This window comes from Orcinus orca, chromosome 1 (assembly GCF_937001465.1).
Source record: "Orcinus orca chromosome 1, mOrcOrc1.1, whole genome shotgun sequence".
NCBI classification, from domain to species: domain Eukaryota; kingdom Metazoa; phylum Chordata; class Mammalia; order Artiodactyla; family Delphinidae; genus Orcinus; species Orcinus orca.
The window spans coordinates 124,874,732-124,887,234 of NC_064559.1; the positions used below are offsets into that span (position 1 = coordinate 124,874,732).

Sequence of the window (12,503 nt, forward strand, 5' to 3'; positions counted from 1 at the left end):
GAATTGGTCAAACATTAGATCAGATTTGTGTTGAGAATTTGGGAAGTCCTCCATCCAACAGTCTTGGGTCATAATCAGTCATTGTACCCTGGAATTCACATTGAACTGAATGAAAGAAAAGATGATATTTCAGGAAAACTGAACATATTGGTTATCAACTGTAAAGTCATGTACGCTATCAAGATAATCCAAATCCAGTCCCCAAATATGAGGATAATTATTGCATGCACCTTTAAAATGTATGCGAAGAGTTTTAAGTCTCAATTGAATTGGTCCTTAGCAGGAGGATATAGTTGTCTTAGAGCCTTGTTGACTTGGGATGGCATGTTTACTTGTCAGAGTTGAAGATGAATATTTCTGTGATGAGGTGCAGTGACTTCCTATGATCTTTCAATCTTTGTGTCAGCAAAATTACAAGGTCAGTTAATAAAATATAGTCGGGCTATTTTAAATAACTTTATTCTTAAATTTAACAAGCTCTTATTAGAAATGCTTTGGTATCAATACAATAAAAATATGTTGGTTTCCCCCCACTGAATCATGTCAAGTAACTGCAAAAGTTAAGAGTTTGTTCTCCCCAGCTTTTTTGGTATTTGTTTCAAATAATGACTACTGCTTATTCACATGGCTTAATATGGGTATAATTATAATTTTTTGTAGCTCAGGAAAAAGAAACAAAATATCCGGAAGAGAAATTTGCAAATGTTTCTTAGGTTCTTCTTCAAAGGGTGTTTACGTAGATGGTACACCTCTTAGATAACTTTTTTCCCCAGCTTTGCCATTCTCATCCTTAAGGCTGCAAAATAAAGAAAAAATAGAGAGAGAGTTATAGAAAAAAAAGCTTTACTTTTCACTCTAAATGACCATTACATAGATTGCAGGAAAGTTTGAAACATACCTCAGATGATTTTATCCAACAATGTGAGCATTGTTTTAGTAGCATAAAAAGATAGTAGAAATAATAAGCTATGGTTAACTTAGGGAAGAAGCAGGTTCAGAACTAGAAGGAACCTATTTCTATAAAAATTAAAAGAGCAAACACAGCATAAATTGAGTAAATACAGGATTAGTGCACAGTATCACTATTAGCCATAGGTAAACAGCTATGGGTCAATGACTGTTTTGTGCCTATTTCTGAGCTATGTACTACTAAAGAGAAAAAAGGCATTGACATAAACCCTAATTCATGATGGTTGGGTTATCTTTTAACTCATCAAACTTGGTTATCCCAAAGGGCTTCATCCTTGGATATAGAATAGCAAGAACAAAATTTTTAATAATGAAACGATACAAACCAGTATTTAGGAGTTGAAGTCATGATAAAATGTCTTTGTCAAGATATGTTATATGTGCTTTCAAAGGGCAAATTTATCTTTTTGAGAATATTTCACTGCTAATGGTATATTGGATGTAGAAACCATTTTAAAAATGTAGATTTAAAATTCATAACATTTCTCTGATGTTCTGGTATCATGCCATTAATATTTAAGAACAGAGTATAGCTGTCTCAGTCACGTTCCAAAAGTTGAGAGATGCTTTCAAGGCACTGATCATTACAACCATGTGTAATATGGCCCAAGAACCAGCTATTTAACTGTTTGAAAAATTTTGTTTAATTAAAAAAAATCAAAAAGGGAAATCATGTTTTCTTATTTCACAGCCATATATTAGTTGTCTATCAACAAATGAAATGACCCTATTTCTAAGAAGCTCTTTTTCACAAATACGAGAAGGTTGGGGATCTAATATTGTAAGAAGGCCATGGTCATTTTTATTTTCACTCTAATATATGAAATGTTTTCATTTAAATGAAGTCAAAGAGCTTTATTTCCCTTGGAATTTTAAGGGAAATGATTATTTCCAGTGGCAGGATCAAGAATATTCCCTTGAATTCAGGACCAGCTGAGAGAATTTCCTTTGCTCTGTAGCCAGGAGGATGGTGTCGATTGCTGGGAGATGTCGGACGGTGAAACTGAAGGACAGGACTGTGCTTCCACAGCAAGAAGGCAGAAGGCAGAAGGCAAGTCTTTATAGGTTTTACTTTGGGATTTTTGGACTTCTATCTTGCCCATACCAAAAATGAAAACAGAGGAAACGTTCATCTTAAGGGACTTTTGAAGGTCTCTTTTAAGGCTGGGGCAAAATCCTCCTCCCTACAGCTACTTAGATTCAGTAAATCAGGCATAGCCAGTGTGCTGTGGATTTTCAGTGAAGTTCTTAAAGGACATCCTGGATGTTTGCATCCTCAGGAGTGGGGTAATCCAGTAACTCACTGTCCCGTTTCTTAAGGGGGAAAAAAGAATTCTAGATTGTTAGAATCTGCTCTTCCTTTCTTTAGGCCTACGGTGAGTAGATGGTGTGAGTTCCAAGTAGATGTGTGGGGACACAGCTTCTGGCAATGGGAAGGCCCCTTGGTGTAGCAGCTAAAAGATCTGAGTCATCAGCTCTCCTTTTTACTTCTCCTTTCTGTTCTTCTCTGTTCTATATCTCCTCTCCTCATAGCAATTCAGAGGCACAGTTTTGGCTGGTATTAACTTGAGGGAAGAGAGCTTGCCTCCTTACTCTCAGTGTCCCTTGGCTTCTGATGGTTGCCACAGGTTGGCAATTTTGCCACCAATAGCTTTTGAATCCCCCAGAGCTGAGTTTCCCTACCTCTTCATCCTGAAATGCCACTGACATCTGTAAGAAGGGAGAACAGAGCTAAAAGGAGTACAAAAGTAGGTTGGTGAGGATTACCAAAGAGAGTCAACTGTCTGGCTGGTGGGGATAGTAGGGGAGTCCCAGTAAAAGCTTACAGGGGCCACTCGTTAGATGCATTTGGCACTGAGCCAGACATTTTGAACATGATCCTCTTATATTTATTGATACATAAATAAATGGACATAAATTTGCCTAAATTTTCTTGCTGTGTCTTATCCTTTTCAAAGTTTTGGCTAAAAAATCTGATCTTTAGGGTCTCCAGGCTCCACCTTTTTCCATCTTTCTTCCTCCTTCATGTTCTTTTTCAAGTTAAAAATTGCTCTCAGGTCAGGCTTTGATAACAGCATTTAAACTAAGAGAAAAGAGACTTACACTTATTAACTATTGTGCCTACTAGGAATATTTATATATAGTAGGGCACCTATACCATAAATAAAGGAATGGACTGAAATGGTGGATTTTCAAGTATCAATATGTATTTTTTGGGGGGGAGGCGTTTAGAGGGAGAAGCTCAACCTAGTTGGTGCTTGTGAAATTGAAATGCATAGGTGGCTATATATTCTATGAATATGGACGTACCCTGAAGGCATATGTCAATATGATATACTTATTTTAAAAAACCCATTAAAAATATCAGTTCTGTAATCCACATGGTGAATTGGAAAATAGGAATGTAAAATGATGTCATAACAGAAGGCAAGGAATTTGGAGCATTCTGTTTATAAGATGATTTGATTGATAGTACAACATTTGTATTGTTACTTTGTCTGCAAAAGGTCTTCCTGTTTTCATTATTTTAGTTCAGTGGCATGATTAGTGTTGTCTGGAAACATTAGTCACTTCCTGTCTTTTTCTCTGGGATATATGTGTTGACATGGGTAAGGGAGAAGGAATAAGGGTGTTCGGGAGGAGCTGGCTAACATCCAAGTTAAAAAATGGGAGGTTTTATAGTGTGTAATGTCACTGCTCTTGACCATAACAGCATGCTCCTCTTTTCTAAGTCTTTGGTGTTGTTGTTTAAAAAATGAATTCAAGCTGCAAAGTTTGATCATTCTCATAACAGAAGGGAGCTTTCAGTTTTATCAGGTTTCCGTTGTGCGGACACACCGTTCAACTCTGATTTAGGAAGATAATACAAGTGCGCACTTACCAAGAGCTTAGTAATTCTTCAGATAATTAAATTTACAATAGGTATGTTTAATTTAACTACTTAAAAAATGGAAGAGGTCCATTTTATCGTATTATTGGCAACCTAAGACTGGGTTTGTTGGTTGCAGAGGAAGAATCCTTCCTGAATGGTGCAGGTACTACCAACAGTTCTGTAGAATTATCAGGTTTTTTGATTGCTGGATTAGCTGGGACTCAACAGTTATTGCTTTTTAATGAAAATTCTTCTATTAGAACATTTAAAATTACTGTTCCTTTCACAGATCTAGTACGTATGTCTGGGTAATTTGATTTATGTCTTTAGCTATTATAATTCATTTTATCAGCTATTATAATTAATTTTATCATATTCTTATTTATTGTTTACAAATAAGTAGAATACAATATTCAAGTGATAATAAAGAATCTAAAATTGATGAGCTATTAGTTTTGTAGAAAAAGTGTTATTTTCTATTCAATGCTAGAAAAGCTAGATAGCTCTAAAACTTTACAGAGAATGAGAATATGTGGAATGCAAATGTTTAGAAAATAAAAAAATAAAATTTCTAAGTTAGGGAAGATTATGTGACATTAAATGTTATAGATAATGTAGAATAAACTGATATTCTTTTTTAAAATGTAGAAAAATTAAGGAAATAAAGTTAATAAAATTATAAAAGTATAGAGAAACAAGATATAACAAAGTAATAAAATATCACATTGAAAATAAAATTTGTTTCTTGTTTTTTTGTGCAAAATTAAGGCAATTTGTTAACTTATGCAGGAAGTTTAAATCACAGAGAGACACAAAAAAAGAGCTGGCTTCGATTCTCATGGGAAAAGATCTAATATTGATCCAACATGATAGTGATTCAAATACATTTACACCCATACCATGCCAGAAGATGAATTTCAAGTTACTAAGGTCAATCAATGCAGTACCCAAATAAGGCAACAAATTTTTGTTTCACTTTCTTTATCTTTTGAAGTGACTTAGTCACTTTGCTTATGATGATAACAGTTCATATCAGCATTAATAAAAAAATCTTAGCATGTGTTAGCTTATGAAGTGGTCAAAAAAAAGCTGAAAGCACGAGGGTTTGGTAACAACACAAAGAGAAGATTATCACAGGACTAGACAGCAGTGACAAACCTTGTCGTTTTTGTTACCTGTTAAGGAGGGATCCTCAGTCCCATCTCCTGCTATCTGAACGTCGAGTGGAGAATGGTGGACAGGGCTGCCTAAGCTTTCTTCTTGCTCTTTCAGGGATATGGAATTTTTGTGGGGAGATTTATGGTTTCTGTTTTCATGGGGATTAACTTCTGATCTCTTTCTTGGAAGTGGTGTTGGTTTGGCAGGCTGGAAAACCTGACTGTAGGGGGCTACGGGATGGTAGGATAGTTTCTCAGCTTCTCCTTCACCCCCCTCCTCCTCATCAATCACAACCAGCTCAGCATGGATGACCCCGTCATATCCTGTCAGAAGCTTCTTTTCTTCCTCATTGTCTTCTGCCTGCTGATAACCCATGAAAATCATTGTCATGGGTTCTTTCTCATCCATGTCAGAAGGCAGGGAATGAACAATATTATATCTAATGTCTTCCTCATCCTCCTGGCAAGTAGGTGAAGAGCCCTGGCGTTCTGACTTCCCAACTAGTGCTTCGCTGGGACTCAGTCCCGCCTTTGGAGAGGAAGCATACCTGTCCTGCATTACATTGGATTCTTCCCAAGGAGTCATCAGCCTCTTTTGCTGGGTGTGGGGTGTCTCCTCTGCTTGTTGAAGCATCGATCGGGGTTGAGGTATTGGCCGAACGGGACTGATGTGATTGAAGCTGTTGCCGCTCTCCTCTGAAAGTCCATTGTCCATGTTGCGTGTGGATCTATTCACATCATTACCCAGTCCGTTAGCTTTAATCTTTATCCTTTCTTGAAAGTTTGGTCCAGGAGTTACCTTCTCTCTCTGTGGCGTTGTAGGTCTGCAAAATGGATTGGCATATACAGGCTCATGATACTCTGTTGGGGATTTAGAATTTCTCTCTGAAGCTTGTCTTAAAAGTTCCTCTACTTCAACTGGTGCCAGGCCGTCGGTGCCGTTGTATGCTGCACTGTGATTAGAGCTTACTGCATATACTGACTTTTGCCCATCGTCATAAACTTTTATCCCTGTACCTTTAAAGTCATCTGATGGGAGAGGTATTGAAGACAGGACTGTACTTTCTCCGGTCTTCAAGTCTTTTTCAACTTTGATTTCCATGGCATACAAAGCTGTCGAGAGACAAATTTGATCCCTGATTTAGTTAACTTTTCCTCTTGTTAACTAGCTAGCTTTCACAGTGTTTATTTTTATATTAAGTATCCCCTTTGTGTTCTTTTATGAGATGTCTTTTTAAAATTTCTGATTTTATTCATTAATTATATAATGACTAATAGTTTAATGACATGGGTTTTTGTGTAAGGATGTATGAAATTACTGAAAAAATGGAAAGGATTGAAGAAGAGAAGCTGATTGGAGAAAAGAAACTGATGGTTCCTAACGGTAAGGATTTTCATTGGGGAACCAAAAGATATCCCCTTTCTAATGAATAAATCCAACACAACAGATTTACATTCTTTACATTGCTCAGGGATCAGATCTTTTTTTTAGTGAGGAAGAATATATCGCTCTGTGCATTACTGTAGATAAAAGGCCAAGCACTGTATATTTTATTGTTACAGCCTTGCTGCACAGGCCAGCAGCCTGTTGAAATGAGAGAGGAGTGTTCTAAAATTTTCCCAACTGGGAGGTTGTTAAATGTAGAACTGGTATAGAAGAGGGAGGGAGTAGGCTAGAATCACATGCTTCTCATTTTGCCTTATGTTTCTTTTCATTTTCACTCCCATTTTTAAGAAGGGCTAAAAATAGAGCACTATCAGCTATACTAAAACAACTGAACTGGGGAGAACTGGTTGATTTTGGGGAAGTTGAAATCTGCTTCATGTCCCTGGCAAGATCCTGAGGGCTGTGATTTTAACTGGCAGAGTAAAGCTAATGGGATCCTGGGCAAAATTACAACGTTGTACTGCCTGCTTTATTATGTGCTCCCGCCTTCCTCTGTGAATGCGTCTTGCATGTCATCTCTCCACCGTAGCCCAGTGGTTCTTGGCCTTCCCTGGCTACCCAAATAAAACTGCAACACCTTCACCCATACTTGCCCTATCCCCCTTCTCTGTTTTCTTCTTCTCTTTAGTATTTTCACTTCCTAATATGATATATTTTATTTGTTTACCTAATTTTTAATCTATTTTCTCCCTTAGAATGTCAGCTCTATGAGGGCAGAGATTTTTTGTTTTATTCATTACTGTATTCTTAGTGTGAGAACTGAGCTTGGCATAGGGTAGGGGGTTCACTGAATATTTGTTGAATGAATGAATGAATGACGACTTCCTGCAGATAGAGTGTAGCTTCTCTTTTCACTCTAAAATTCAAAGGTTCCCTCTCTGCTCCAATAGAAGCCTTCATTTTCCCTGGGGCTTTGAAGTATTAGTGTCATGCAAATCATTCCCACATGGGGGTAAGTAATGTCGAGCCTTCTCAAGGGGAATATTTTCACTTCATTCATTTCATTTCATTTTATTCTAGTGTCTACTACATGGAATATGTTGGGAGAGATATTTTTGAGCAGGGGAGCTTTGCTTTAAGAGCTTCTTGTTTCCTTCAGGCCTTTATCTTCCCTGTTCTTACCTAGTTTGCAGGGGAATGAAATGCGTGGAATAAATATTGTAACCCCATTATCCCTACTTTTGTAAGTGACTCACATACCTCATGGAACTTTGTAAAATGGACCATTGCTTAACCTGGAAGGATAGAATGTCACAGCAAGTTGCTAATATTTGATGTTGTAAAATCTGAATTTGAGAACCTACCATTGAAGACAGATTTTTTGTATACCTTTTCTATTTTGTTCATCATCTTCTATTCCTTCATTTCTTTCCTTCCTTAATCTGGAAGGTATGTAGGATTTTGGAAGGTCAGGGATATTAGCATAGATGTCTTCAATTGACTCTGTAAAATCAATATTAATTTAAAATATATTTAGAATATATTTACAATAAAGGGAAAAATTCAGTGGACTTGTCAAAAAATATCTCAGTTAGACATAGCATAGGTTGCTCAAAAACATACCTCCTGATGTTTCTTCCTTTTCCACCTTCACAGACTATAAGAAAAAAGAATTCTCCATGATTAATACAGTTTAAAAAATAAATTCTAAATATGGATATACTTTGAAGAATTATATACTATTTGTGGAATCACTTTGGGAGGGATTCAGTTTTTAAATTAGCTAATGCCTACCCGTATTATGTCTTCTGTTGTCCTCTCAACTGATTTTAGTTTCTTTAAAATTGCCACTTCATTGGTTGAGATTTGCAGTTCGGCTTTTTCAAGATCTTGGATCTCTTTCTCAAGTCTGAACAAAAAGATATACTTTATATTACTTAAGACAGTACAAATACAGAGCTCTCAAATATATATTCCCCATACACAAACTTTACTTGGAATATTAAATGTAAGTATCCAGATACCTTCTAAGAACGTAGCATCACACCAAACATCACATTAAGTACATAGAAGATACCCAATACCTGAATTTGGCTCAACAATTTTCAATTAAAGTTTTTTTATTTTTTATTTTTGACAAAGGGGATTCTTAGGTAAAATATTTGACCCTTGGTCCCATTTTCTTCATTGCGACTACTAATGTTACTTCCACATGAAACAGAGATTTGTTTTACAAAGAGATTTAAGTTTAAAGTTGGACCAAAAGGAATGGTCCATCTGTCATTATCCTTCAGATTGTTAATTTTTCTTACACAAGTTTTCATATAAATTGTTTGGAGAAAACATTATAATTTTATTTTCTAGCCAAGCAACACTTTGTAACATTATAATTATTAAATTTGATTTAAAATCATAGATATTTAACACTTAAAAACCCTGCATATCCTAACATTGAGAATGACACTTCATTTTAATTTCACAGTTCTCTAAAAGTTGTACCATATTATAGAGAGTAGAGTGAAGAGGTGAGAAATGGACAAAATCTAGTACAGTGGCCTCAGCTGCTGCTGTTTATGGAGACTACGTTTCCTAGAAAAAAAAATGTTTTCACATGGCCTGACAAAGTATAAGGGAACTCGTAGGGACAGAAACAGACATTTGAAATTAGATTGTTGCTTTCTGAGCTGGTATCTAGACTAGTTTAGAGCTACATGTCTGATTCAAGTTAATTCCAGGGTGTGGCATCGTGACCTCTATCCTGGATAAAAACACACAACCACTAGCATTCACAAAGTTAGTAAAGCTGGCCTGGGCAGCCATGAAACGCACGTAGTTTCTCAGCCAAATACTCCTAGCTCTCAAATAAGCTGCCTCAAAAGATGGCTGCTTCGATATAGCGCGCTAGTTCAGGAGATGACAGCTGTGGGTATTACTGTCAGCTAAGATAATTGTCAGTTATTTTGACTTCCTTCTTTAAGATGGTCATGCATCTGGCAGCTCAAAATTCCTGTGCCACTGTCACACCAATACAAGTCCAAGCAGATCATTCTCCTACTTATTGGTTTCGTTTCAAAATTCTGACTTTCCTCCTGCCCCTAGCTGTTGGTAGTTGGCCCCTAGCTGTTGGTAGTTGGCTGTTTATAGCTAAGGAGGTTTTCTTGCATATCATAGAACTCCAAGTAAAATGCAGTACCTCTGGTTTCTCAGAAGTTACTGAGATGTGATGCCATTCTATTAAATTCCCTCCACATCCATGGAGGACATTTGCCCATCAGTAGAGTTGTGGGGATATATGTTGGTTGGTACAGTAGAAACTTCTATACTGAAAGTGATGTATCTGGATTATTCTGTTTCTGCTACTCACGACTTGTGAGAGCCAATTCTTTTAACTGGCCTGGAACTCAGTTTTGTAACATGTACAATGAGAATATAGCACCTGCCTTACTTTATACAGAAACATGGTGAAGCTAAGAAGCAGTGATGTATTTGAAAGCACATTACATATAATTGATATCAGATGTAAATGTTATTATGGTATAATTATCAAAGGTTTTCTGCAATACACCATGTCTATTCCATGTCCTGTTCTGCAGGGTCCTTTACCTGACAGCATGTTAGAGACAGTCTAATGAGGGGTTTTTTGGTAGAAAACAAGAAGTTTCAAGTCATTGCTGTATAAAGTTCTGGGACCTCAGGATCCAGCTGTGGAACCAGGCGGACCTGGGTTTGAATTCTGGTTCATCTGTCAAGTTCCTGGGTGACCCTAGACAAGGCACCAGACCTTGCTAAGTCTCATTGTCTTCATTCATTCATTCAAAATGTTTGTTTAGCATCTACTTTATACCAGGCACTATCCTATTTGCTGGGTTATAACAGTGAACAAAACAGAGTTCCTGTCCTCAAGGAGTTTACATTCTAGTGGACAACACACTAACACAGGGGTCGGCAAATAGTAAATACTTTAGGCTTTGCAGGCCATGTTTGGTTTCTGTTGCATATTCATCTTTCGTATTTTCCATTTTATAACCTTTTAATAATATAAAAACAATTTCTAGCTCATGGCTAGATAAAAAGTAGGCCAGGGCTAGATTTGCCAACTCCTGTAAATGTTGTGTGTGTATGACCCAGGATCATATCTAGCCCTGGACTTTATATATATATACATATACGTATATATACATATATATATGTATATACATATACGTATATATACATATACACATCTCATATATATACTTATAAACACACATATATGCAAATATATATACATAATAAACAAATATGTGTATATGCACACATATATACATTTATTTATGAAGAAAAATGTTTCCATGAAAAAAGTAGCATAAGGACTATAAATGGAAGAATAAGGGAGATGGAGAGTGCCTGGGGAGGGGGCTCTATTTTACAGAGTGTGGTGATGGGGAGTCTTTCTGACAAAGTGTCATTTGAGTAGAGATTGAAGGAAGTGAAGGAGGGACACACAAGGGTGTCGTGGGAGTGTGCTTCATAGAGAGGGAAGAGTAATTTGAAAACTTGAAATGAGAGGCAAGGGAATAAGGAGATGAGTGGTGAGAAATAAAGTCAGAGAGGGGGTAGCCGCCAGATCATGGGGGGCCTTCGGCATGGTAAGGCCTTTGGGGAGCCTTTGGGAATTCTGAGCAGATGAGAAACATGCCAAGACATGAAATTTAAACAATTACATTGGCTGTGGTGTTGAAAATAGACTGGAGGGGGGCAAACATGGAGGTCTCAGTTGTTGAAATAATTCAGACAAAGATGGCTTAATCCAGGGTCCTTGCTGGTAGAAGAGTGAGAAGTGATTGGATGCTGGAAATATTTCAAAGGAAGAGCTGCCGGGCTATGTCGATAGATTACATGTGAGAAGTGAGAGAAAGAGAGATGTCAAAGGTGATTCCAATGTTTGTAATCTGAATAATTGAAAAAATGTGAATGCAATTGACCAAACTAACCTGCAAAGGAGAAGGAAGGAGCTTGGTGGGGAAGTGTTAAATGTGAGACAGTCAAATGGTGATATGGAGAGGACAGATATAAAAGTTGGGAGCTCAGTGAAGTCTGGGTTTGAAGATATAAAGCTGGGAGTTGGTATTTATAGCCATAGGAGTGGATAAGATTTCCTAGAAAGTTAGGGATTCCAAGGACTGAATCCTGGGGCAATTAAGCATTTAGAGGTCTGGGCAATGTTATCTACTTCGTAGGGTTTAATAAGGAATAAAATAAAAGAAATAGCGAGCACTTGGCAAATGCTAGTTTCCTCCTGTCTCTGCCCTTTTCTATTCCTGGGGCACAGAGATAGAGCTCTTGATCTGCCTGGGCAATTACATCTCAGGGAAGTATGAAATGCGCTGGTATTGGTAGTTGTTTTCCTCTGTAGAGAGGCCCATGCATAACGAAATGTCATGTAGTTCTCATGAATATCTTTAGACTAATATTGTAAGAATATGAGGTTGAAAGCCTGCTAACCTCGTCAGAGTATCTGCTAATGAATGTTTTTGAAGGTTTTCAAGTCCTCAGTGAAAGCTGAATTAATATGAGGTTGTCGTCGAATGACACATCATGATATGTTTGTGAAAACAAAATAGAAACAAACACGCACCCCCTTCTCTTCTTTATAACAATTACAACCAACTCTCCATTAAATAGGTTAATAAGGAAGTATCTTGGTACTAATTACTTAGAATTGCAAAATTCTGCCAGGAGATGCTTACTGGCATAGAGCATTTCTTAAAATTCTCACTTCAATATGCTATTTTTATATGTTGATTTGATACTTCTGTATATTATTTGTGGATAACATAAATATTATTAAGAGAAAAACTTTAGATGTTTTTTGTTCTGAGAAAGCTTTCTAAAAGATTAGAATGTCAGTGGAAGTAATGGGAGACCTAGGAAATAGTAATTGAAGATAAGGAACCGGCTTCTCTCTAGCCTACCCTCTCAAAAGACCAGAACTCAGAGGGGCAGGCACTGTGGTAGCCCAGCTGTAGAAGAAGAGTCCTCACAACCTCTACACCAGATGATGTAACAAGTTTTTGAGGAATGAGGATTCTTAAGGAACATAAAACAAAAATTACAACTGGTAGGCAGGTGCTATCTT

The 12,503-nt window shown here is 37.0% G+C and overlaps 1 protein-coding gene across 1 annotated transcript in view; it reads right to left on the bottom strand.

Annotated features, from left to right (window-relative positions):
• Positions 1 to 443: 443 nt before the first annotated feature.
• The window catches only part of PALMD (palmdelphin), a 55,713-nt gene continuing 43,653 nt past the window's right edge, over positions 444 to 12,503 (bottom strand). Inside the window, exons 4-8 of the mRNA XM_004263070.4 lie at positions 8,180 to 8,294; positions 8,009 to 8,042; positions 7,775 to 7,888; positions 5,017 to 6,111; positions 444 to 796 (exon numbers count right to left, since the gene is read on the bottom strand). Of these exons, the coding sequence (XP_004263118.1) occupies positions 753 to 796; positions 5,017 to 6,111; positions 7,775 to 7,888; positions 8,009 to 8,042; positions 8,180 to 8,294 (1,402 nt within the window). The 3' untranslated portion in view covers positions 444 to 752. The remainder of the gene's footprint in view (positions 797 to 5,016; positions 6,112 to 7,774; positions 7,889 to 8,008; positions 8,043 to 8,179; positions 8,295 to 12,503) is intronic.